This window comes from Platalea leucorodia, assembly GCF_965183815.1.
Source record: "Platalea leucorodia genome assembly, chromosome: 15".
Taxonomy (NCBI): Eukaryota; Metazoa; Chordata; class Aves; order Pelecaniformes; family Threskiornithidae; genus Platalea; species Platalea leucorodia.
The window spans coordinates 1515493-1540193 of record NC_138837.1 but is presented as its reverse complement, the minus strand read 5'-3'; the positions used below and the strand labels follow the sequence as shown (position 1 = coordinate 1540193).

General features: G+C 42.1%; 1 protein-coding gene across 3 annotated transcripts in view; it reads left to right on the top strand.

Annotated features, from left to right (window-relative positions):
- The window catches only part of NEK6 (NIMA related kinase 6), a 69727-nt gene that overhangs the window by 33038 nt on the left and 11988 nt on the right, over positions 1-24701 (top strand). For all 3 annotated transcript variants that reach the window (XM_082327829.1, XM_082327828.1, XM_082327830.1), the window contains exons 3-8: positions 2276-2416; positions 3766-3828; positions 8089-8199; positions 11758-11866; positions 13122-13229; positions 23435-23529. In XM_082327829.1, the coding sequence (XP_082183955.1) occupies positions 2276-2416; positions 3766-3828; positions 8089-8199; positions 11758-11866; positions 13122-13229; positions 23435-23529 (627 nt within the window). The remainder of the gene's footprint in view (positions 1-2275; positions 2417-3765; positions 3829-8088; positions 8200-11757; positions 11867-13121; positions 13230-23434; positions 23530-24701) is intronic.

The following is a 24701-nucleotide window of genomic DNA, read 5'->3' as shown; positions in this document are numbered from 1 at the left end:
TCTGTCAGCGTGGGGGAGGCTGAAGGGGTCTTAAAAGGGAAGCCCTCCCCGAACGGTTTAAAGGAAATACTTGGTGAAATTAGCTTCCTATTTCTGTGTGACTCGCCCTCATGAATAACCGCAAATTCTAGTGCAGCCTTCTTATTTGTGTAGGTTATTGTTCACGAATTAACATTTTTATTGTGTCATCTTTAGCCTAGAGAAATGAAAACCATTTCCCATACTATGAGAATATTTAAATGCTCGTGGTGATAGATGGAGACACTTACTGTGGCCTCAGCATTTCAAAAATAATTACTCGAAGTGTCGTTTCATCTGAAAAAGAGTGGGTTTGCTCTTTTAGGGAACCTAAACTGAGAAAGCTAATGATCGTGGTGGCCTGGAGTTAAATTTCCAGTTATGTGCCTACTTGAATTAGCAGGGATTGGCTGGACATCATGGTATTGCATTTTCGTCTTCTCTGGAGTTCATAACTGTCGAGGCTTTTCAGTTCAGCAGCAGTCTTCTCTTCTCATACCTGCAGGGCTTTACCTTCGCGAAGTTCTCAACGGCTGGCGCAGGGCAGCGGTGCGGAGGGGCAGGGCACGCGCCAGCAGCACGCAGCCTTTCACTGCCGGGAGGACGACAGCAAAAAGACCTGATGGTCTTTTCACTGTCGGGTTTGCGATTTATAGCTGCATCTCTCTATGATCAGCATTTATAAAGTGCAATCATTTTTCTTGAGTATGCCTGCAGTAGAGTAGCTTTTGTCGTGGGGATTTCTCCTGCGTTTGTTTTGATAAAGATGCTGTAAAGGCGACAGTTTTCAAAATAGCCTGTCTTGGTTGATTGATGCAGTTTGTAGGTCAGAAATTACTATTTAGGGGACTTGATTGGTGACTTTTCTTAAAAACATTGACTTTTACAACTTTGTTTACAAAACATCTGTCAAATAATTGTGATTAGTTCAGAGTTGCACAGACACCTTGAAATCTGGAAGCTTTTTCAAATGTCTGATTATACTTTTTATTGTTTGTTGAATAGTAGTCATTTTTATTTCTGTTGCAAAGAAAAGAAGTCCAAACTTATTTACTCGTCAAAATAAATACACACTGTAAGAGATTCTCACCCTGTCTTGTATGTAGTGCTGGCAAAAGATGCTGGACTGAAAGCTTTCCCTGCATTTTAAATTTTACTTCCAGCCCCGTGGCCCTGTGTTAGGGAGGGACAGTGGTAGCAGTAGTCATCTCCTTAAAGCGCCCAGCCCTCCTGGGCGCTTGTGCTGGGGTTGTCCGCTAAAGATGCAGCTGTGAGCGCTGGCTGCCTCCCTGGGAAATCCCCCTTTTGTTGCGTACTGCTCTTTTCGTGGTTTTCACTGGGAACTCTGGAATGGCTCGAGATGCTGAAGCTTAAAAATATTCTACTTGGCATGCATGGCAACTTTAAGTAATTAATTTTCCTAATCTCTTTTTTAAACATTGGTTAGCAGTCATGGTAATGACAGAAGAGACCCGAACGGCTCTCGGGAGCGATTCCCACTCCACGGAGCAGGCAGTCGTCGTCGCGCTGTGCCCACCTGCCTGCGGGGCTGTACCGGGGCCCGCGCGGAGGCGGGCCGCCGCGCCTCCCGGGTGGCCCGCGCGGGCGCAGCTGAGGAGAGGCTGTGCAACTGGGGAGGCAGTAGTTTGGGACTAATGAGTTACTTACACGGAAAGCAAGACTCTATTTCCTTCTTAAAAAAGTCATGTAACTTAATTCAGCCTGTGTTACTAACACCTTTACTAGGAATTAATGCATTTATGGTCAGAATTATCTACAGACTGGTCAGCCTAGATTAAGTTCTTGGCCATCAGAAGTGAGAGCAAGAGGGTATGCACATTTGGCGATGTTAACTCTGTTCCATACGTTTTTGGTAGCTGTTACTAGTTTTATGCTTTGGTTTGGTTAATATTTTTATGGAAGTCTCTGCCGTTACGTGTGCGGGTGCCTGCGGCTGTATGCTGCGCTTTTCTGTCGCGACTGCTCTGGCCCAGTGTTGTCTGAAGCGGACAAAGAAAAGTGAAGGTGGGCGGAGGAAAGCCAGACCACTCCGTTGTCCGTTGTACACCAGATTGACACCAAATTTCTTTGTCTTTCTTGCTGGGCCATCCTTACTGTGAGAATTTATCCTCCTGAATATGATTAGTCATAGAAACCGCTAGCTTGTGGTCATAAAGAAGACAGATCGGGAATGCAAGTTCATGTTTTTGCGTCACTTTTTCTGGTTCATTGATTTAATTTCTTTTGACCCGAACAGAGACATTTAACATCGTACCCATATCGCTGCACGCTGGCAGATTTTCAGATAGAGAAAAAGATTGGACGAGGACAATTCAGTGAGGTTTACAAAGCAACTTGTCTTCTGGACAGAAAACCTGTGGCATTAAAGAAAGTTCAGGTGAGCATTGAAGTTCAAAGTCTTACTATTTAGCGGGCAGAATGGGAATGTTTCAAGTGTCTACACAGATTACTTTGAGTCAGATACCTCTTTCAGTATTCTTTTGTTAGCAGTAATGCAATAAAAAGCTTTATAAATTGAAAGTTTAAGGTTTGAGAGCACGGGATGATCTGGTTTGATATTTTTACATTAAAAAACTCAATACTCTGGTTTCTTATTTTATTCAGTTGGGTTTTAGAGGTGTGTGTGGGTTGTCTTTTTTTTTTTTTTAACTTTATTATTTCAAGATAAGGAATAAAGAATAATGCTTCTGAAGGTCTCAAAGGAGTTTTGCAGCTATTAAGTCAGGGTAGTTTCCTGGTGCTCAGTTTGCATCTGGATATGAGAGGCCAAGCGGCCCCGCTGCGCTCCCGCCTGCCCCTTGGTCGGATCCTCTGTGGGCGTCTTCTCCGTGTAGCCCCTATACCCTGTGTGGGACCCTGTTTCCATTTTGAGCAGTCTGTTTGCACTGCATGGTCTTAAACCCACTCCAAGATGACAAGGGATATTTCTAAATTATGTAGCAGTAGTGCAATTTTATATTTATTCTTAATTTCAGTTTTTATTTTATAAAAAGGCTTCACTAAATTGTTATTAAACGTGTGTGAAAGAACAAGGCCCTAATGGCCATAGTCATACAGCTGGGAGACTGCCATCCCAACACAGATGAAGCATGGGAACACAAGGGCATGGAAGGGAAAAATGTCTGCGCTTGCTGATGGAGTTTTAGAAGAATTTATGAAAAACGTTCATGCAAGCAGTATAGATTTGCAACCTGGCTTAAAGTATTGTGCAGTGTTCGGAACAGCACTTTGCTTGAAGACGTTTGCCTTTTAATCCTTCAACAGATTCTTTAAACTCTTGTTTCTGGTGACTTACTCTCTGATTATTACAGAATAAATAGTAATGTTCAATATTATTGTTGATTATTATAGAGAAACCAGTGGAAGCTATATCTCTGTTTAAAAGAAAAAAGTAAACATTTTATCTTTTGTTTATCATGTGAAATTAATTGTAACTAAATCAACTTTTGAAAATCACGATGGCAGATTCACAAACTACTATCTGTATTTTTCATGCCGCTTAGAATGTTGCCTACAGGTTCTAAAATTAATTTTACCCTATTGCTAACCCTTTAGTGGTTTCAAAATAAAGAAAACCTTGATCTTTCTTTGATCAGGGGATTGTGTGTATATTCGTTACAGTAGGGGATATACAGATTGGGAGAGGAAAGACCAATTTCTTGTTAAAATATAAAATTCTTTTTTGTTGTTGTTTCATTTTCATCTTCTATGTTTTTGTCTTTGAAGATTTTTGAAATGATGGATGCCAAGGCTAGGCAAGATTGCATTAAAGAAATTGACCTCTTGAAGGTAAGAACTCTTACAATCACTTTTTCTGGTTTTTATTTTGAGAAAAAAATCATTTTTAGGTTGGCAACAGTCATTCACCTTTTATGGCAAATAAAGCTTATATAGCACACACAATGATCTTAATAGACCATGCTTTCTTTTGCAAGCTAGAATGCCTACCTGATGCAAGAGTTCTGTCTTAAAGCTTAATTTTTGTTGAGTTTCGTTGTTGTATAGGTAGAAGCCCATAGTCTAAGGAATCTGTTAAAAATCTTTGTCATAAAAACCCACAAGTGCTCCTCTTTCAGAGAGGCATGTAAATTCTGCCCTTTATGTGTCTTGATTTATTTGTCACTTCAAAATAAACGAATTAATGAACTAGCTAAATGGGAAAACAGTTTTGCATGTGCGTGTCGGGTATGCATGTATATACATATCACACACAAAAAATGGTAGTTTAGATAAAGGCTCTGAAAATCAAGAGTGTTTTTTAAGTGGTTAAACCAACTAGTGATTTTTTTCCATCTCAGTAATTATTTCAAAACGTTGGTAGAGAATATATATGCATTGCACTTTAAATACCTATTTTGAGTAAATGCAACAGATTGTAGAAGGCTAAAATTTTAGTTTAGCTAGTCAAATTTAATTTTTAAAGTATTAAATAATTCATTCTGTAGAAGTGATTTTAGGTATTTCTATTTAAATTGTTGATTTACATTCATGCAGTTGTAGGCAAAGCTTGAGTCTGCTAGACTGTAGCGAAGGCATACAGGATAAACATGAAGATAGCAGCTTACGTGAACGTGATCCAGTTGCTTAACAGTCATGGAGAAAAATAATGCCAACGTTGGCATTCAAAAAGAGAATTTGTGAATTTGGAGGGGGGGAGGGGTTCTAGATAATCTAAGCAGTTTTGTCTTGAACTCTGGCTATGGAAGGTGTCATAAACTTGCACGGGATTTATTCAGAGCAGAATGTGCAAATTTATTAGAATCAGAGGAAGATGGAAATAAAATACAATGACAAGAGACTCAAGGAGGTCAGCTCCCATCCGCCTCCGTGGGATGACGGAGCAGCGTACCTTCTTGTGCAAAGCTCACCGAGAAGCTGGGTATCAAACCGGGGCTCCCGTAGTGGTGGAGTTGTGAGAGTGAATGCGATACGTTCAGCTAAATAGGGTTGACAAAATTGGATTATTTTGTGTAATATTTTATAGAAGACTAGGAAACATTCTCGTGAAGTCATTTAGTTGGGGGCGAAGGGAGGAGCAGGAATAGTTGCTGACAGTCTAATATGCTGTTTGTTATGCAAAACATTACTGTGCTGGTAGTTTAATTACTATTTATTGTTGAATGTCAACAAATATTCCTGCTTGGACAGTTGTGTGGCACCATCGAAGGAATCTGAAGTCTGCGTATGTTAAACAGTCAGTTTGATGGATGCCATTGTATTACAGATGCAAAGGGGATAGATTTCTATATTGCCTATAGTTCACTTTGTCAAATGACTCCTAGTTTTCAAGTCAGAGCCATTTGTAAAATAAAATACCTTTCACTTCCTAAAATGATCAATTATGGTAATTGTTCTTGTGTCTAGAAAGTGTAAAGTGTGTAAGGACCCAGCTCAGCACAGTATTCCAGAGTCTGTTTAAATCTTGCTCAATTTAACTTTTTTCATCACTGTTGATGTGGAGTACGTCTGCCTCGCAGTTGTCTCGTGTCTGGCCATGTAATATGGAATATTCGTATTTTTAAAACTTTCTTGCTACTTTTAAACTGCTGTTTAATATGAAGTATTTGTAGACTATTACTAAAACAACTTGCTGTGAGAGCTTTTCTTTCTTTGTTGTTTTCATTTTTAATGTAGACCATTGAGGAATTTGCAAAAGAATTACACAGACTTGCTGTAGTCCATCCCTGACAAAATAATACTTTGTCTTTTTTGATCAAAGGCTTCTGGGTGACCATGGAAACAAAGGGGTTTTTTTGTGATTTCTAAATGAATTACAATTATTCAAAATTTAACAGAAGCCAGACAAAATTGTATATTACTTTCAGTGTAATTCTGGCTAAAAGGTTTAGGTAAAGCACTCGATAATATGGCTGTAATCAGCATTTGGGCTGCCAACACCCACGCTCGCGCGTTTAGAGGTGGCTTACCCTTCCGCATGCCTCTTGCCGGCGGCGCTGCGGTGCATACACATCAGGCATTACCGGCCGGCAAAGTTTCAGGATGCATTAAAGAAATAGGAATTGTCATTAACCCAAGAGAAAGTGTTTGTAATCTTTCGTGCGTTTAAGGATTTGTGAGAACGAATATACTTTCCTTCCGACAAAAGACATTTCAGATAGTCTTTTCCATGCCACAGACAAATACAATAGTTATAAAAATAACCCCGGAGTCCATATATTTATTTAAATAAAATTTGACAAAAGGGAGAGTGGAGAATGGAAGTTTGGCTTATCCAGAGTGGTCTGCCTGGCTGTTCGGGAAAACACAGTTCAAAGGTCAGCGAAATAAATTGTAGGAAAACCATATACACCTGCATTCGCACCGCAGCGAGGTGGCGGGCAGTCCGCTGCGTACGGCTCCTGCTAGAGCGCTCGTCCCTCTGCTCGGCCGCAGCCGAGGGCGGTGTCCACTCCTGCTGCTGGCGTGGGAGTCCTTGGAAAAGAGGGATCGCAGGCGTTAGCGTGGTGGCGTGGGTGTTTCGCTTGCTTTTAGTTTTATACAACTTCATCCTACTAGAAGAAACATCCCTCTTTAGAGCTAAGGAGTTTCTTCAAATCAGTACAAACCGTCAGTAAAAAGTGTGTACACTCTCACAAAAAATATATTTAAAATTTTTGTATCAGTTAAGCAGTGCTTGGGTCTGAGTAAATCGGGCTTTGCTCTGACTCTCCAGAGGCGTGCAGTCTTCATTCCTTGTTGCAGTTGTCTAGTTTGATGTTGTGTTTTATCGGCACGTGGTGCCAAGGCTTAGGAAAAGGCTCGTTTGACTGCTGGAACTTCCCGATGCCTAGGAGCAGGCTTAACCGGCTCGGCAAGAGCAGCGTGCGGTGCCCAGGCGTCGGGGTGCCGTGATAGCGCGTGGGGGGAGAGGGGCACCCTGACGCGCGTTAGGCGTCGGTGGCTATTCCGATTTTGGTGCTTTTTTGGCTGGCAGTTGATCCTTGATGGACGTACCTGAGAGCAGACATTTAAAAGAAATTTCACCAGAAATGGTGGCCTGTGGTATTTATTTATTTATTTAAGGCTTGGTCCTGGGGGAATGTTCCGCTCCTGATGCCTGCGCATGGCTCCCATTAACGCTAATGCGCGCTAGTGTCGAGGCATCGCAAAGGAGAATCTATCCCCTAATGTGCATGCGGAAAGGAGCGATTAGCATGATGGATCATAACGGTGTTTCTTTTGGCTTTGTAACCCCTGGAATAGACAGGTTGAGTCACAGCTGTTCGGTAGATGAAATGCTCACTTTAGGAGTTTCGAAATTTACTGCGTTTCTAAGAGCACCAGAGAACGATAATCTAACGCAAAATGAGCAAGAGAGACCGAATAGGGAGATCTAGATACTACATTATCTTCTAAGCAATTACAGTTTTCCACTTCAAGAAATTCAGGCATAAAATATTAAAACAGAAATTTTAATTTGTTGAGCCTGTTTCCTAATTCAGTCCTGTGAGTAAAGCGTAACAATCCGAGAAGATGCAAATTTTTAAGAAACATAGGAGGAGAAAAAGAAATTAAAATACCAGTTGTGAATATAGGAAAAAGCCATGCGGAAATGAAAAAAGTAATTAGTGAAGATGCAAGCATAAATAATCAGAAAAATAGGCTGACGTATGCAATTTGTGCATTATTTTCCTCCATCAAAGTTTTAATTTAATTCTGTTCTATTCTAAGGGGCAAAGAGATCTCGGGCAGTACTGTAATCAGCAGTTGGGGGGTTTGTTTATATTTAAGGGGGGATCAGTTATTGCTTACAAAGTTTCTTTCAGGACATAGCCTTTTCTGTTGTAAACTCACAAAATATTTAAAGGCAGTTTCACCCTATTTTGAGCCGCATTGCTCTTTACTCAAGACAATTTTATTATGCTGTGCTTGCGATAAATGATCTTCCTTCCAGGATTTTTGGCTATAATAACCCAGAGCACAGTTTGTAGTTGCACCTATCACGAACTGTTCTGCATAATGATTACAGAAACGGTATGGGTGTTGTATCTTGGAGTTATCGTTACTGAAGCGTTACACGTTTTCTTCTTGCCTTCCCTCTATCTGCAGCAACTGAACCACCCCAATATAATTAAGTATTTGGATTCTTTTATTGAAGACAATGAACTTAACATTGTCCTGGAACTGGCCGACGCTGGTGATCTCTCGCAGATGATTAAGGTAAGGACGTGTCAGTCCTAGAGGTGCTACAAACTTTCAGGATGAGGCAGAGACCGGAGGCACATCGGTGCTAGAAGCACTTCTATCCTCTTGCGATTTGACACCCCCACACGGTGCTTTCAGAGCCTGAACTGAAGCGTCTGGTGGCATTTTAAACACGCCAGGCTATGCTGCTGGCTGCTCGTCGCTGCTTCGGAAGGGAGCAAGCCTCTGTATCGTTTGGTGGGACGTGCGTGTTATTTGCAAGGTTGATTTATCCAGTCCGTGATAGATGGGGACATTTAATTATTGTTAGATTCACTATTCACATAGCCTGTCTGCCACTCTGAAGACATTCAAGAAAGTGTATTGACTTTCTTTGCAATGGGGATTTGGGTTTGAGAAAATGTTTCAAGTACTTGTTCTTCTCTTATGTTGCTCTTAGGAATACTTGTATTGCTGCAAACCAGCTTTAGTTAAGCTGTTACCACCTGTTTTTATATTTTCTTTGACATGTTAATCTTTAGACGTACGTCCCTTGTGAGAACAGATGTGTTATATCATGTTTGTTAGCACTCTCAACCTTCTCTCCATGTTTTACCTGTTTTTTTGGCCATCATTATTCTGTAATTATCATAAATGAATGTTTGGAAAGTTCTCCTCGTTGTCACAGTTAAAATATCTTATTAACAGATTTGTTTTCTTTGCCAGCAGAGCTATGAGGCACTAGGCCAAAGGCTGTCAAACAAGTTACCCATTTAGTCCATAGTCAGCGGCTAAATTTACAGTATCCATGAAAATCTGCTCCCTCTCACGGCAGAGTCCCCCTGGGCGAGCGAGCTGGGAACAGGCAGTTGGCAGAGCCGTTCCTGGGGAGAGCCCCAAAATTCCAGATACGGCCTTGCTCCGCCGCCGCTCGATAGCAGGAGCGACGGTCGGGTCTGCCCTGAACCCCGGGGACGAGCCGGCCGTGACGGAAGCCGCACGTGCGGGCCGGTGCCGCCGCCTCGAGCGCGCGGTGACTCGCGCCGAAGGCGGCCGCCTCCTGCCGCCGCGGGGGTCGGGGTCGGGGTTGTGCTCGCCGAGGGTTGTGGGGGCAGAGCTTCTCCTGCCTGGGGAGAGCTCGTGTATTTTTGTCTGTCACTGTTTTCTTGCGGCTTCTTGTATGTTTTACCCTTTTCCCAACAGATCCTGGGAAACTTGCCGTTTATCTCAGGCTTTTTGGAGTTGGGGGTAAAGATGGAAAACAAGTGAGGATTGTGAGAGCGGGAGTTAGGGCTGTGATCATCATGGGGCGTGCAAGTGTTGTGCTTGACTTTCAAATCTTAGGTTATAAAAAGTTTTACCAATGTAATTGTTAGGTATCATCATACAAAATATTTGCATTTTTTTGTCATTTACAGTTTTTAGTTTAAACTTTCCCTACTGATAAATATGTTCACTTATCTATCAGCGTTGGTTGGTTATTTAATTTTCTTAAAATTACTTTTTATGTCATTATAAATAGGAGTTACATTTTCCAAAACATAACTTGCAGATTCTTGGGCTGATAACCCGAGCAGCACTGTAACTTGCGTTCTTTCTGCCCGCACGCCCCAGTCCGGTCTGTATTCCCACATCTTTATCGCAGGCATGAAGAAGTTGCACTAGGTTTTTTCAAGGTCGTATTAATGATGTTTTTCCATTGGTGCAAATATTTTAATTCCATTTTTTTAACAAAAGGGAAAAAAAAAAAACCCTTAAGAACAAGAATGAAAGTCTTGTCCTCAACATAGCTTTAACTGGAGAAGTGGAGCTTGCCTGCTGCCCCTCTGTCAGCCCACGCCCCACCCGTCCCTTGGGAATTCAAGCTTCCGTGAGGATTTTCAGTTTCGGCGAGGTGGCAGGAACAGCAGTAACAGCGCTCTGAAGGTGCGAGAGTGATAAAAACAGGGACTGTCTTTGTCACGCCCTGGCGCCTGCATTATTTATGAGGTATTGTAAGGCTGATGTAGGAGAGTGCTGCAGGATAACCCACGGGAGAGCTGGGGCTTTCTTGTAAATGTCAGGCGAATCTTATTGGACATGACATTTGGAAAATTAGCACTTGTGGTCTTGCATATCTACTCTTAAATACTTTAATGAGAATTAAATAATATTATCGTGTATATAACACTTCATCCCTCACCCTCTGTAATTCCTCTGTGCTCTCTATCAAGTTTTGGTTTGAAACTGTTGCAATCTGTCAGGTTTGCTGCCTGGGGAATTGCGCGGCCGTGCCCCTTCACAGCTGATCTGCAAAAGAAAATTTGCCATTGCTTGAGTCAAACACGAACCAGTAACAGCATTTCACATAAAATATAAAACGTGACAACAGACATCAGATATCTCTACCGAGAGCAAAAGCACAGGATGCAGAAAGGGGCAACAACCAATTCCCTTCCTTCATTCTTGCTCTTGCGTGCTGCTGACGGAGACTCTCGAGGGTACGATGCAAAAGAAAGGCAGTTGCAGCGTGCTAGAAGGGTGCAGAGCGTCTCAGAGAGTCGTTATCCAGTGACACCTTGTGCATCAAAGGATGAGGATAAATCTTAAACCTCTGGAAGCGTATTAGAAGTGTGTTTTGTTAATGCTCTGGATGAGGATCAGGCTCGGTGTCTGGCACAGGCAGAAGCAATGAGAAGTCGGGGACCAGTGAGCGGAAGGGGCGCGATTTCGGGATGCCTTGGAGGAGGCGGTCACGCTTTGCGTGCCACGTGCGCGGCTGTTGTGCATGTCTGAAATGGAGAAAGAGTAGTTGAAGATAGGCGATGTTTAGCCTTCGCTGAAGTGTGCAGTGGTTATTTACTCCTGTATAAGTTGCTCGGGAAGAAGACTTCAGTATTGCAGAGAACCATCACCACGCTGCGCTCCTTCGTATTGTCCGCATTATCCTTCCGATTATTTTATTTGAGAGCCATTAGCACCCAGAGGTCCATTGAATCCAGACTCAGCTTTGCTTGGCTTTGCATAAATGCACACAAAACGGTCTTTTTCCAGATCTGTGTGTCTCTTGATCAGTAGTGTCTTTGTGTCTCACTGGAGATAGTTCAGTTAATTTAATATTCCCATTATGCATGAAATAGAATATATTTTCTACCTGATCACAGAAGAAACATGGATACTTTATTGATATTCTGGCCATCTTTTAAAAAGGGGAAACAGGTTTCCTTATTGTTGTTAATAGACTGTACAATAACGAATGTTTACGAGATTTTTTTTTAATGATCCTTTGTTACTTAAGGCAAAATATTTGAGACATTTGTTGTTTTGAGGCATTAAATATGTTTTGCAAGGTAATTAAGAAGATTAATGCTAATTATAATTGGTGTCCATTCAAAAATGTCAAACCTATTTAAGCGTATTTTTCATAATAGCTGTTAATTAGTGAACTGCATTGAAGTTTACATACAGAGAGAAGGAGTTAAAAGCTAATAAGAAGGAAAGTCGCGCTGCTGCAGATCTGGAAGACATGAGCAACCTGCAGCTGACTAACATGAGTTCAGGAACGAGTCAAATATGTTGCTTTTTCACTGATCTTTTATTTATTTCCTTCCACAGTATTTTAAAAAGCAGAAACGGTTAATCCCGGAAAGGACAGTGTGGAAATATTTTGTGCAGTTATGCAGTGCAGTTGAACACATGCACTCCCGCAGGGTGATGCACAGAGGTAACATTAATTCAGTCTCTTTTCACTGAATAATAATATAATGTTCCAATTAGTAAGCGCCTACATTCAAAAACAATTATGCTGATGTTCAGCCAATGCATGTTTAGAGAGGCTGGAGCCTGCGAGATGGATTTCTCCTTCTGTCTCTTTGCCTTATTGTTAAAGGATTCAGGCCGAAGTGAGTGTGGGATTAGGAAGATGAGCTGCTTTGTATTCCAGACACTGATATTAAGCAGAAGTGTCAAACTTGCCATTAGAAAAGTGTCAGAAGTAAAATGCTGAGACTACTGGATACAGTGAACTCTAAGAAATAGTCTTCATTATATTAGCTGTGACCTTAGAGAGTTTAGAAGAGTTTTTGTCTTGCGAGCTTTTCTGAAATATTAATACAAATGTGTCCCACACTCTTATAACCTGTTCTCCCTTTTCATTAATTATTTTTGAATCTCTTGTCTTAGAACTTTCCATAACTTTGAACTCTATCCAAAAATTATGTTGCTTCTTTCAGCGTAAATGAAATGCTTTCTGAAGGGCTTGACGCAGGAAATGCAAATATCCCAAAAGGCACCGAGACCACTCCCTGCTGCTTATTATTTCCTCTCTCCTTTGAAGCAGTGAATTCTTCACTATTTTTTTTTTTGAACAGCATGATATAATTTTTGCTTCTCTATACATCCCCTGATGCAGTTCATCAGTTGTACCTGAATTAGGTCTGTAATGGGCAGCTGAAATTTGGAGCCTCGCACACGTAGCCTGCTTTAACGTGAGGAAAGAGCCTCACTCGCTCAGTCCTGACGTGACTGCTTGGGAACTGGGCTTCTAGTAATTTTTACACTCCATGAACAAACTGGGCTGTATAGAGCCCAGAATTTACGTATATGTGGGACAGTCATTTGCCCGTGCTGTGAGGGGACCACGGCGGGCAGTACAGTTTCTCATAGAAAACCGTCATTTGCAAAGAGAAGCAGACTTATTTCTTCGATTTCCATCAGTTAAAGAGGTTGCCTCTCTTCTGTTGTGCTGTTCCCTACATTTTCCCTCATTGGTATTTCTTGTGTGCTGGGAAGTATACTCTGATTTTTGTGTATGTGCAGAGCTTGAAGTCTTGGAAGATTCAGCCTATCAAAGCAATAAAGAAACACGGTTCTGCTCGAGCCTCTTTTGTACAGAGAGCGCTCCAGGCTATGTTTCTATTGCAGCATTAGAACCAAATAACTTTTTGTGGCTCTGACCTTTTACCTTTTTCTTCTTGCAGACATAAAACCTGCCAACGTGTTTATAACAGCCACAGGGGTGGTGAAGCTGGGAGATCTTGGATTAGGCCGTTTTTTTAGTTCTAAAACCACTGCAGCACATTCCTTAGGTAAGTTGGTACTTGTACGGTTGTCAGCTGTGATCTTCAAAAGAAGCGGTGTCTGTCCTCTTGCTGTGACAGAAGCTTGATTCAGTGGATGCGTACTGTGTTTTCTACGATGTGTATTTTAAATACTCTTCATATGAAATAATAGGTGTGTTTTGGTTTAAAACTCCACTTGCTATTTTTTTTCTGGAAGGTCCGGCCTGGTAAGTGTATGATTTATAGCAAATGTAACGAATGCAGCTTTTCCACTCTGAATGGCACGTTTGCCTGCACGCGCCTTACGGGAATTAGAGGTGCACCGCCACCCCTTCAGCAGACGCTGATCGGCAGTCTCGCCCCGAACAGGGGCTGTGACTGTCGTCTGAGGGGAGGGAAGTGTTCAAAGCCCTCGCAGTTCATCCCTTCCAAAAAGGGACTTCACCTGAAACTCAGCCTAGGCTTTAAAGATCCACGTTTTCTTAATGTCTTCCACATATCTCAAGGTTGTTTTTCTGCACTTCGGTTGGGGCAGCTAACTATTCTTGCCAAAGCGTAGTACCTTGCTTTTATTCTTATTGAATTCTATCCCGTTTCCAGACTCCCCTACTTGCGATCGCTCTGACTTTTTATTCCGTACTCTGCCGTGCTTTGGTTGCCCCCAGCTCCTTGTTACCGCAGAGGCAGCGGTGTTGCCACGGTCCCCCGTGTTACTGCGTGTGTTGGGCAGAACCCGAGCTGTCAGCTCTCTCGCAGGACTTCGCTTGAAGTAGCCTTCTGCTCTGACAGGGAACTGTTTTTCCGACCAATTTTGCATCCATTAAGTAGTTCCATTTAGACAGATTTAACAGTTGCTTATAAGTTATATAGGCCTTTGATAAAAGCGTTGAAGTTGTATTACATCTGTTGCTTCTGTTTCCCTCCTTCTGAAGCATCTTAGGTTATCACGGAAAAAAATTATATCAGTTGTCATGATGTTTTGTGGACCAGTCACTTTTTTCTCTTTTACAAGTAACATGATTATACCTCCAGCATTTTTCTGGGAACTGAAGTTAAGTTGACTGGTTTAGAGCATGTGGGTTTCTCTGTGCCTCGTTTTTACTGTTAGCATTAATTACAATGCTATAGAAAAGTATACAGTATGTACAGTTCCTTCTTCAAGTCTTACAGTATTTCAGAATTGTGTCTGTAACATGTAATATATTCAAGTGATACATTATGTAACATATATATATGTAACATATAATATATTCAAGTCTTAAAGTATTTCAGAATTGTGTCTGTAACCTCTTGAGAGGTGGCTGATTTTTCCATTTTTCTTAATGGGTCACAAAGGTACTTCTGTGGTACAGCAGTGAAGGAGCTTTGGCTTTTAGCGCGGTATGTAAGCGCTTTTACGTTTCGCGCTCTCGGTTGATGTTGAACACGAGGTGTTTGTTTCCCTGTTTCTTTGTGCTGTTTCCCCCACAGAGGGGGAGCCTCGCTCGATTGTCCCTTACATGCGTACAAACTTAACTGATGGTACTCGCCAGCAGCACTGGGGCTTCTCCGTGCACACGAAAGGAAGATCTATGCCTTATTTTATGTGTGCTTAAAAAAAAAAAAGAGGGATTTCTACAGTTTACTTTCATAAGATAGTAGGAGATTTCCCTTTGCATCAAAAGCTATGCTAGGTTATATACACACTATACTTAATAGATTAAAATCAGTCCTCTTCACAGAAAGTTACAATCGCATTATCTGAACAGGCAAAAATATGATCATGTCTAATTATATGATCTTATCTAGTTTGACTGCTGCACTTATTATATTAATAAGAATAAATTGGGGCTTGGAAACTGGCTGCACATGTAAGTCAAGCTTGTGACCTTTACCGGGGTTGCTCTCTCTTAATTGAGAAAGCTCGTGTGGGAAGAGTTAAGCTTCTTCTGCGTGAACCTTGTCCTTCCTCAGATCAACAGCATCCTGGAGACAGGTGAATAAGGCGCGGAATGCGAAAGGAGTGGCAGTGAGTGCTGCTGGAGACAGTCTGTTGTGGGAGGGATGGACGTGCCACCATTTCCAGTGTTCTGGTATCCAAGAAAAAAAACGTTTTTACAAGCAAAAAATATGCAGACTTTAAGCTTTTTTTTTTGGTTTTTTTTTTTGGTTTTTTTCTTTTTTTGTAATTTGCCAGACATACAGGTTTTGTAGCAGCAGGAATTCTACCGATCTTGGTTTTGGTTTAATTAAGACATTTGTTTAAGTAGCCATGAGTGATGAACACCCTGCAAACCGGAGCGTGGTACCCGCGTGGACCCAGGCTGCGATGCTGGGCGCTTCCCGTAGCCGCGTTGCCCTGGCAACCGCCCTGAACCATCATTTCTCTGCCTGCTGACCCATGAATTGAACGCGCGGCTTATGCAAATATATTCATCTAATTTTTTTTCTTCTTTGTATTTGCTAGCATCAGACTGGCATAAAAGGGCATTAGGCAGTACCACAACCCGTCTGACAGGTGTACCACTGGGCTGCGGCAGTGCGGCCGCCGCCGTGTCAGGAATGGGAGCCATAATTAGAGCAAGGAACAGAATGAACGTCAGACGAATTACCAGGCAGCAGATCATATTTGTCAGGAAGGATTGCATACATAAAAATTAAGTGACAGTACATGCCGGGATAATGAAAGAAAAATGAAAGATTTGCCCATACACAGCTCGTGGGATGCAGGCGAGCGCCTCGCTCAGCGGAACGGCAGGACGCCTGACCCGCAGCACGGCCGGTCGGGAGCATCGCCGGGGCAGCAGGCGACCGTGAGGCAGGGAAAACCCCGGCGAGAGGGGAAACGTGGATGCCTCCTGTCTCACTAAGTAACAAAACTGTGTTGGGAAAGGCAGCGGTATTGTGGGATGGGTGATAAACACCAAAACCAGCCGGAGGCTGGAGGGTTGGGTGAAGTCACCAGGTGGCACCTCTTCTGCTGCTTTCCCTTGTCCCTGTGCGACTTGAGAGAAGACAGGAGATACGTTTCCACAGGGGAGAGCTCTTCATGCACAAGCTTTACCAGAAAACTCCTATGTTTTAAAGGTAATGAGTGTAGCTAAGGTGAATTTTACTACTTCTTGTTACAACATGGTGGCTTACCATCCTTCCTTCCCTAATTTAAGCTCCCCTGTAGCAGAAGCTCCAGGATTTAGTTTAATGGAGATGGACTCGCGGATCACAGCAACTTCATTTTATTGGGGGCATAGGAGGGAACGCAGGGGCAATTCAGCATGAAGTGAGGAGGAGTGCTTTTTTCCCTTTTTATTTTCACTTTCAATACTGCTTTCTATTTGCTTGAAAAACTTTCACCTCCTGTTCTTTTTGCAGTTTATACTGTGAGCATTTTACTACATTGATAGGTTGTAGGTTTTCCTTTTTTTCTTTCTTTCATTTGTATGGATATTTTTTTCCCCAGAGGAGCCATATGATACCTGTTTGACAGGCTATTCCACTTCAGAAAATGACTGCACTTAAGCCAGGGCTTTGCACCCAGTAATGGCGAGATGACATCTGGATGCTGGAGTTTGGGGGTGTGACACCATGCGGTTTGGGTTGATTTTATAGTACTGGTGTCTGATGTGCTTCCAGGTGTCGTCTCTTTCATTCAAGATTTAATAGGGCTAGGAGTATTTCTTTGTCTGGTTTTAATGTTTGATTGTGTCCATTATTTATTTTGTTGATCTCTGAGGTGGGCATCCAGAGGAAGATCTTGTCAGTTAAGGCTATTCTAATATGCTTGTTAGAAAGTTTAAGTCATTAACTTCGCTATAAAAACCTAATTAGTTACAGGACAAAAATTATAAATAGCAGAGCATATTTTAAAACTGCATAGACTTTGGAAAACTTAACAGCAAGCTGGTAGATTTTTGTTTTATTAGGAACTGTAATAAATATAGAGAATTTCCATTAATATTAAAATGGATAACTATTGTGAACTGGTATAATGCCCATCTTTAGCCAAATCAAGTTGGCATTATCCAAAGCTTCTGATTGGCTCTGAAGAAAAAAGAAAACAAAACAAAAAAAAAACAATTTTACACAGAATAGTCTTGTTTTGGAGCAGATGATTTATTATTTATTCTTGGACAAGAATAAACTTGGAGCAGATTTTCCTTTTGGGGATGCATGTAAGTCAAAGCTTCCCAGTTTAGAACATGCGAATAGCCGTGAATTGGAGTGCGTAGGGTGTTACACATTCCTTCTGGTTTCTTGTTGGATTTGAGAGCGAGCAGGGAGTAACTGCAGTCATGAGAAGAGCTCTTTTATAAATGGACTATTTGTCTTTTTTCTTTTTTTTCCTTTTTGTTTTGCTTGCCGAGCCAGTTTGCCATCTGAGGCAAAATCACAGTACTTCAGGGGGCTAGTAAGCAGTACTTGTTAAGAAAAACTTGACGCAAGAAATCTGCTTAAAGTTTCAACAGGCAATATTCTGTGCGTTCTGAGAAATGTTGGCCTTTTGGTCTCTGCCCGTAGTGCAGTATTTGTGGAAGAAAAGATCGCTGCAGAATTACTGTAGGTATATTGTACTACCTACATGTAAAAAACAAAACAACCAAAACCCATAAGGACTTTGGTAGGGTTGTGTATGTAATTAAACACTAATAAGGGGAAAAAAAAAAGAGAGCTTAGAGCAACAGGTCTTGTAAAAACAGCGGCAATATTATGCACAAAATAATTATTCTCTTTTGTAAGTATAAGTAGATTTAATCGTTTTTCCTTTTCACCCCCTTGAAACAATTAGCGGGGGTACCTCACACTGAGATTTGAAGGAATTTAAACTATATTTTAGTGCCTTTGATCACTGGTTCACTTTAGCTAATTCCCAAAAGTTGAGCTAATTCCCAAATTCTCCTTCTGGGAAAAGACCTCAGCCTTCTTGTTGGAAATATACCCCCAGTAATGCAAATGTTTAGAAACACATACTTCTGAACTAGACTTGTTTTAAGTAACGCTGTAAACTTGCCTTGGTAACCTACCCGCCCGTCTGGAGAGGCGAGACAGGCGAGAGTTGCGGACTTGCATTTTCAAGTAAAATTGCTTCCCTGCTGTGTTTGCACCACCAAGTATTATTAAAACATACTAAAATATTTTTCTCCACTGTGTGTATGTGCATGGAATATGTAATAGTGTGTCTTGCATGTTAAAGCTGAGCTAGTAGTTCTGGGAGTACTTTATTATTATTTTAAAAACTGGGTGTGTTTTTGTTACTCATGGATGGCATCTCAGGTTTTTGAGCATAGTTCTTTGCCTTTTTCATTTGTAATGAGCACGTTTCAAAAATCACAAGTATTTCAAAATGTTGCAAAGTTTGTTTTGACAGGAGTGGAACATCTCTAGAAGGGAGGAATGCTTTAATCAGTATTACCCCTTTGAGGCCCGCGTTGTGCTCTGATATCTCGTGGTTTGAAACTGGGAATACTCTGTAAAGATACGATAAAGGTCAGAATTTGTTAGGTTCTTTCATATTCAGAACTCTGTTCCCTGCTGTGAGAAAGAAAAGTGATAGATTCAGAAACACTGTTAGCTCAGTACTAAAGATTAGCTGGAAGGTGCTGGTGAAGGTGGAACAATGAAAGCATTCCTTATCGCTGCTACTTGTACTTTGCAGCCAAATATGGCTATGGAGTTTGATTAATTTCAAGAGATGCTTATTTTTTATAGCATTTTAAAAAAACAAACCTAAAGAGCCTATTAAAATATTTGGAAATATTCTGCCCTGATTTCAGTCTGATGACAGTCTGCCCAAAGGTGTGGGAGGCTGCTGCTGCAAGAGGCTCGTCTGTGGTACGCTGAATTCGGTGAATGAGGCGCTTGGTAGAGCCTCCCGAAGGCGTGAATCGGATTTTCTCTTGTTTCTGCTGATGTGCAGCTAAGGATGAATTTCACGGGAAGCCTTGATCCCTGCCTGAACTGTGTTTGCACAGGGAGAAGCTCTGTATAGAAAATAAAAATACAGATTGTGTGTGTGACTGTGCTAATAACCTGGCCACCGTCGCTTTCACAGTAACAAACCTCTGCTTGAAGCTGAAAAATGTTTTTAAAACGGGTGAGCATGATCTTCCCTGCGTAGTGAAGGACTTGCTGAGTTCAGAAGTAACGTAGCTCTTCACCTGGCTGTTTCTGTGGCAGCTGTGGGCATTCGGCTCGGGGTGCCTGTGCACGCCGGTTGCTGTAGTCGCACAGGTAGGGTTTTTAATTCAAACTATGAGAGGAAAGGAATTTAGATTTTATTTCTGGAATAACTTTGCCTTTGCCCCTGTGTTTTCCTGGTGAAACAAGAGACTCTGCTCTTAATCTAACTCAGAATAATTAGCATTTCGCGAGCTTGGGTGTTGCAGATACCCCGGAGCTGTTCTGGTCCGTGTGGGTGTTGTAGCTGTGCACACGGGCAGTGCTGGGGGGAGCAGGGAGAAACGTTGTTCTGCTGTTGCTGAAGTACGCTGATACTCGAGTGAAGTGTTTTGACTTTCAGGAATAGAACAGGAAGGTGCTTACTTAGTCATAATCCTCTGCTGTTTCATGACCTTTATAACTTTAAAGGCATTACCAGCTGGTGATTAATATTGAATCTGAACAATATTTTGTATTTTCAGCAGGGCAAATACCAAAGAAAATTTCTGATTAATAGTCTCCGATTAGACTATTCTTGTCAAATTGACTAATGTAATGCAATGGTGAGCCCTGACTGATTGCACTGGAAGCCTTGTGCGGTTTTCTAGAAGATGCTCATTACAGGAGATTCCCGCGTAATGTTGGACAGGCCATAAAGAGAATTGGGCTTGTCAGTCTTTTATCATGCCAGTTATTTAAAAATTAATGCATCAGTTTTGAAACGCAGAGACCTGCTTGTTCGTACATTTGCTGACAACACTACAGTAATGATAGGTAAACGTGCAAGGTAGACTTCATAAAATCAGCTCAGGCGTGGACTGCTCCACAGACCCATTAATGTAATGGAACAGACTAACGCACAGAAAATCAAATACGGACTGTAACGCACTCAGCCGTATTATAAACGCTGTCATTCTGCTTTGATCGAAGGTCATTTTAAGGTATTATCTGAAACGACAATTTTAGCCTACCGAACAGACCCCTGCTAATGTGGAAGGCAAGGCCATAACTTTAAAGCCCTCACGTTATTGTTTGCTCTGAGCTTGTCACGCAGTGACCCAGAATAACCGATCGCAAGAACAGCTACGGCTGGGGCCGCCCCGGCACCAGCACTCCGAAGCACGGAGACTTCGGGCAGCAAGAGCGGGCATGGTCTTCGCCTTCCCTCCTGCCAGTCGCGTGCCGCTGCCGCCCGTGCTCACTCCTCTGCTTGCTGGCAGGGAAGGGCTAGCATCTCTTTGCTTCGTCTGCTCTGTTGGCTCTCCTGGTGCGTTTGGGAAAAGCAGCAGCGCTGAGAAGTTGAAGGTAGGGAAGTGTCTTACACACTGGTGCTCAGTGGGGACTTCCGAAACTGCCTTCGAGAACTTCACATAATGAATCACCGTTTTCTTCTGCAGCTGCATATTTTTAAGCAGGAAAATGAATCAGTGCTATTCCAACCAAGTCAGTTCTTGTACAGAAATCTGGCAAATGTGTGGGAATTACTTGGAGAGCTGTGCCGTCCATTGTGTGCATCTTGCATGCACATGGGAGAGATCCATGGAAAGCTGCCTTGGAGTCTTTGAAGGAGTCCTGTCTGCTTTTGGTGTTCTCTGAAGTTACTCTGTGCAGTCTGTTAAAAATTATTAACTATTAACAGAACTCTGGTCTCATCCATACATAGAGGCCTTTCACGGGCAATCACAGCCAGCCAGATCTGGGACAATGTCAGTCTGGCGTGCTCCTAGGCTGGATATGATGTTACTGAGCATGGAAATATAATAATCTCCATGTGCTATTTTTCCTGTATTGCAGTTTGTATAGAATTTGCAAAAATGTAATTTCTCATTAGGGTACTCTTCACCTTGAAAGTGAAGAAATTTCTTATTTGAATGACCTGCAAGCACAAGCTGAGCTTATCATATAGGGCAGCTGATTACTGAAAGTCCTGGGGGACCAAATAAATGAGCCAGGCAGGGAAGTGGCCCCTTTCTCGCTTACTTGGTCTATTTTGGGAAGTAGAGTTTTAAGTATGTATTCCTGTAACATCTTATGTTTCACACTGTTGCCATAGGATTAATTTCACATTATATGCTACATTTCTGAATAGCTCTGAGTAAAAATTGTTGAGGTGTAGTAGACTCAAGGTTTGGGCTTATAAAGGCGTGACAGAAATGTAGCATAAAGACTGAAGGGTGGTGGGGTGGGGGGTGGATGTTTTTGTTTTGAGGGAAGCTGCCTAGTTTTCACTTCAGAGAAAGAAAAAGCCTTGAGTATTTAAGGTGGAGTAGCTGGTGCAACATGATCCCAGTTTACCCCCCAGAAAACGTGGGGCTTCAGAATGCTGATAGGGTAGAGACTTCAGTAATGGGGTGCGCTGGGAGGATCTGGTGCGTAGGGCATCCATGCTTCCAGCAAGATGTACATAAGGGGGGGGCTGGGGATGCTTTGGAGTAAATTGGGTAATTGGGTGCTAGCATTGACAGGAGTAATTTCAAATCGATGCTCTTTGTTTTGACTAAATAACCTAAGAGAAGATTTCTGTATTTCTCTGATTTCCAGCTTCTGTTGGGGTGCTGATGTACTGAGATCGGGTATTGTCTGACTCCTCAGGTGCTGCCCCGCGTCCCACTCTTCCTCTGTGTCTCGGTTTATATGCGTGTTGTAAATTCTTTGGGGCTGTAAACATCTTTTTGTCCTGTGAGGACAGGCTTTGTATGGTGCCTGTATCAAAGGGGTCCTGGCCTGGGTTTGGGTTTTCTGGATGACAGAGGCATGCAGTCAAGACTTGGACTCGGGTGTATTCTTAGCACGGCCTGGTCTAAGCTAGAGGGACCCCACATGATTTTGTTCAGGTGTCGCACTGACGACAGCAGCTTTGTGCTGGGTCATCTCTGCACTCGGCAGGGGTTGATTTCTGCCTTTTGGGAAGCTGTTGCTTTCTGCCCCAGAGCTCATTTGTTTCCGACAGTGTGCCAAGCCCTCCTAAGGAGCACCGGGGGAGGCGGTGGCTGTTCTCCCCCCTCCGCCTCTAACGCCATCCTTCGTCTGCTGCTTGGTCCTCCAGCTGTCTGCAGTCGGCATTTCAAATGGAGAAATTGTAAACTGAATGTTACAGGCAAATTAAACATTTGCCATCTTGTGAGGAAAGGTCTTTAATTAGGAGAAGGATACACTGGAATGCCAAAAGCGAAAAAAAAAAAAAAAATTTGACAGGGGACGGGCAAGCAGGGGAAGCAGGAGAAAAGAGAGCATATAAAGTCCTTGGATGTTTTAATAAATGATGTATCTGAGGATTATTTGATGTAGTTGAGACTGCCAGGATGTCTTGTGTTTTCAGTACCACAACTGAAACTTATTTAGGATTTAAAAAAAGAACCTTTTTGAGGTAAGGAATTTATTAATAATTTCCTGTAACTCCTGTCCAAAATGCTGGAGTAAATTTCTTTTGATAAAATACAGACTTCTGGAAGTACATAGAAATCCCACAGCTTCTGACGTGACTGCAAGTTGGAGCAGTAGCTTAAAGTTTGGAATGATTATCTTGGTTCTTTCAGAAAGTTTTTGAATACCTGTCTGGTGCTGGGCTCGTTACTTCCATTTCTCTGCTGCAGTAAACGGTCTCCTGAACCCTTAAGAAGGGCACCCCGTCACGTCCGGAGCCGCTCCGCCGCGCTGCGGTGCGGCGCGCGTCAGGTGAACGTTAGTTGATACGCTGTCACGGGAGCCGTGTTTTAGCAGAGCACGTTCGTGACATCTGACTTGCAGTTTCAGTGCTGTGGAGCGAACCAAAGGAGGGGGATCCGTTACAATTGCTCCGTCCGTCTGCGACGCTCTGAAGGTACTTGGAAGACTGGAAGGGGAAGCAAACGTTCCTCAAATTTCAAAAATACAGAAGACGTTTTCAGTAATGTTCACCAGTCCTCTAGCTCTCTATGCGATGATATATTTGGTTCTACGCCTTCGAAACCATGATTTGTTTCCAAACTTTTGTGCCGCTCTCTTCTAATTAGCTATTCGTGCTAAACCTAATACTTTAACGAAGTCAAACTTCTGCATATACAGGTTGCACAGTCGCTTTTTAAGATGGTAACTCCTTGTTTGTTTGTTTCTTACAGTGGGAACTCCATACTATATGTCCCCAGAAAGAATACATGAAAACGGCTATAACTTTAAATCTGATATCTGGTCTTTGGGCTGTTTATTGTATGAGGCAAGTATCTTCTAACTTTTTTTTCCCCCCAGGTTTGTCTTAACCACACAATACGGTACAGGAATTGAGTAGGTCAGACTTACTTTATCTTAATTGTTGAGAAACCTTATGAAAAGTTAACTCTTTGTGTGCTCATCATGTGCTTTTTGAGCACGAACAACAAAGGGATTGTGCCGTACAGCACGGTGCTTACGCAAAGTTAATTCAGTAGGCCACAGTCGGTGCTGAGGGTATCGCATAAACCAGCCAGCTTCCCGCATTCTGTCTTCCTGCTGCCAGCAGAGCTGTTATTAGGGCAGCATATTCAGAGTTTCTCCTGAATACTGCATTTGTTTTAAAAACAGCAAATTAATTTGAATGAAAGCTTCTGGTTTGTTAAATTGAATTCTGACCAAATGGAATATTTTGGGAGCTTTCAATAAAGAGAAACAGAGTTTTTAGTAATGTGCAATCAGTTTCTCTAACTCAGACAACTCTTATTAGACTATAGCTGGAATTTTTTCTAATTGTACGTTGTCTTCTAGCCACATGCACAGATACAAAGCAGGCACACTTTGTATGAACTACCCGCTTAGTGTGCAACTTTGAATAAAAAGCTATTACATATATTTTGAAAGTAAGTGCTTTTTGTAACAGTACTTTGACTTTTGTGATTTCATTTTTAGCAGGGATCAAAGGGTATTGAACAGTCTTGTACTCCTTTATAATCGAACCTAAATCTTTTTTTAAATGTATGCATCTTTGAATTCAAGTGAAAGTGCATGTCAACATTTAGAAAGCTTTTAAGAGGATTAAAAATCCCTGGGATATTTAGTAATGAGACGATTGCTCACATCCTCTTTGGATAATAAATCATGTGAAGTGATGACACGTTGCTTCTCACTACAACTTCTCGTAACCACATGGAATTAGAGAATAAACAGAAATGTAATTTATTTTGTGAGCACATCAGATGTGAAAACTACTATAGTTAAGCATGTACTTCAGCTAGTTGATTGAACAAACCTTTCAGGACAAGACGCTATAAAAGCAACTTTTCCCATAACTTGTCACTGTTGATGTGTTTTGGGGAAGAACACTCGCCGAATACAGCCAGCGCTTGTTCCGTGAGGTAGCCTGCTGTCGGTGGTGTGCTGCCAAGCCCGGAGCTGTGCAGGTCGATAGGTGCTGAC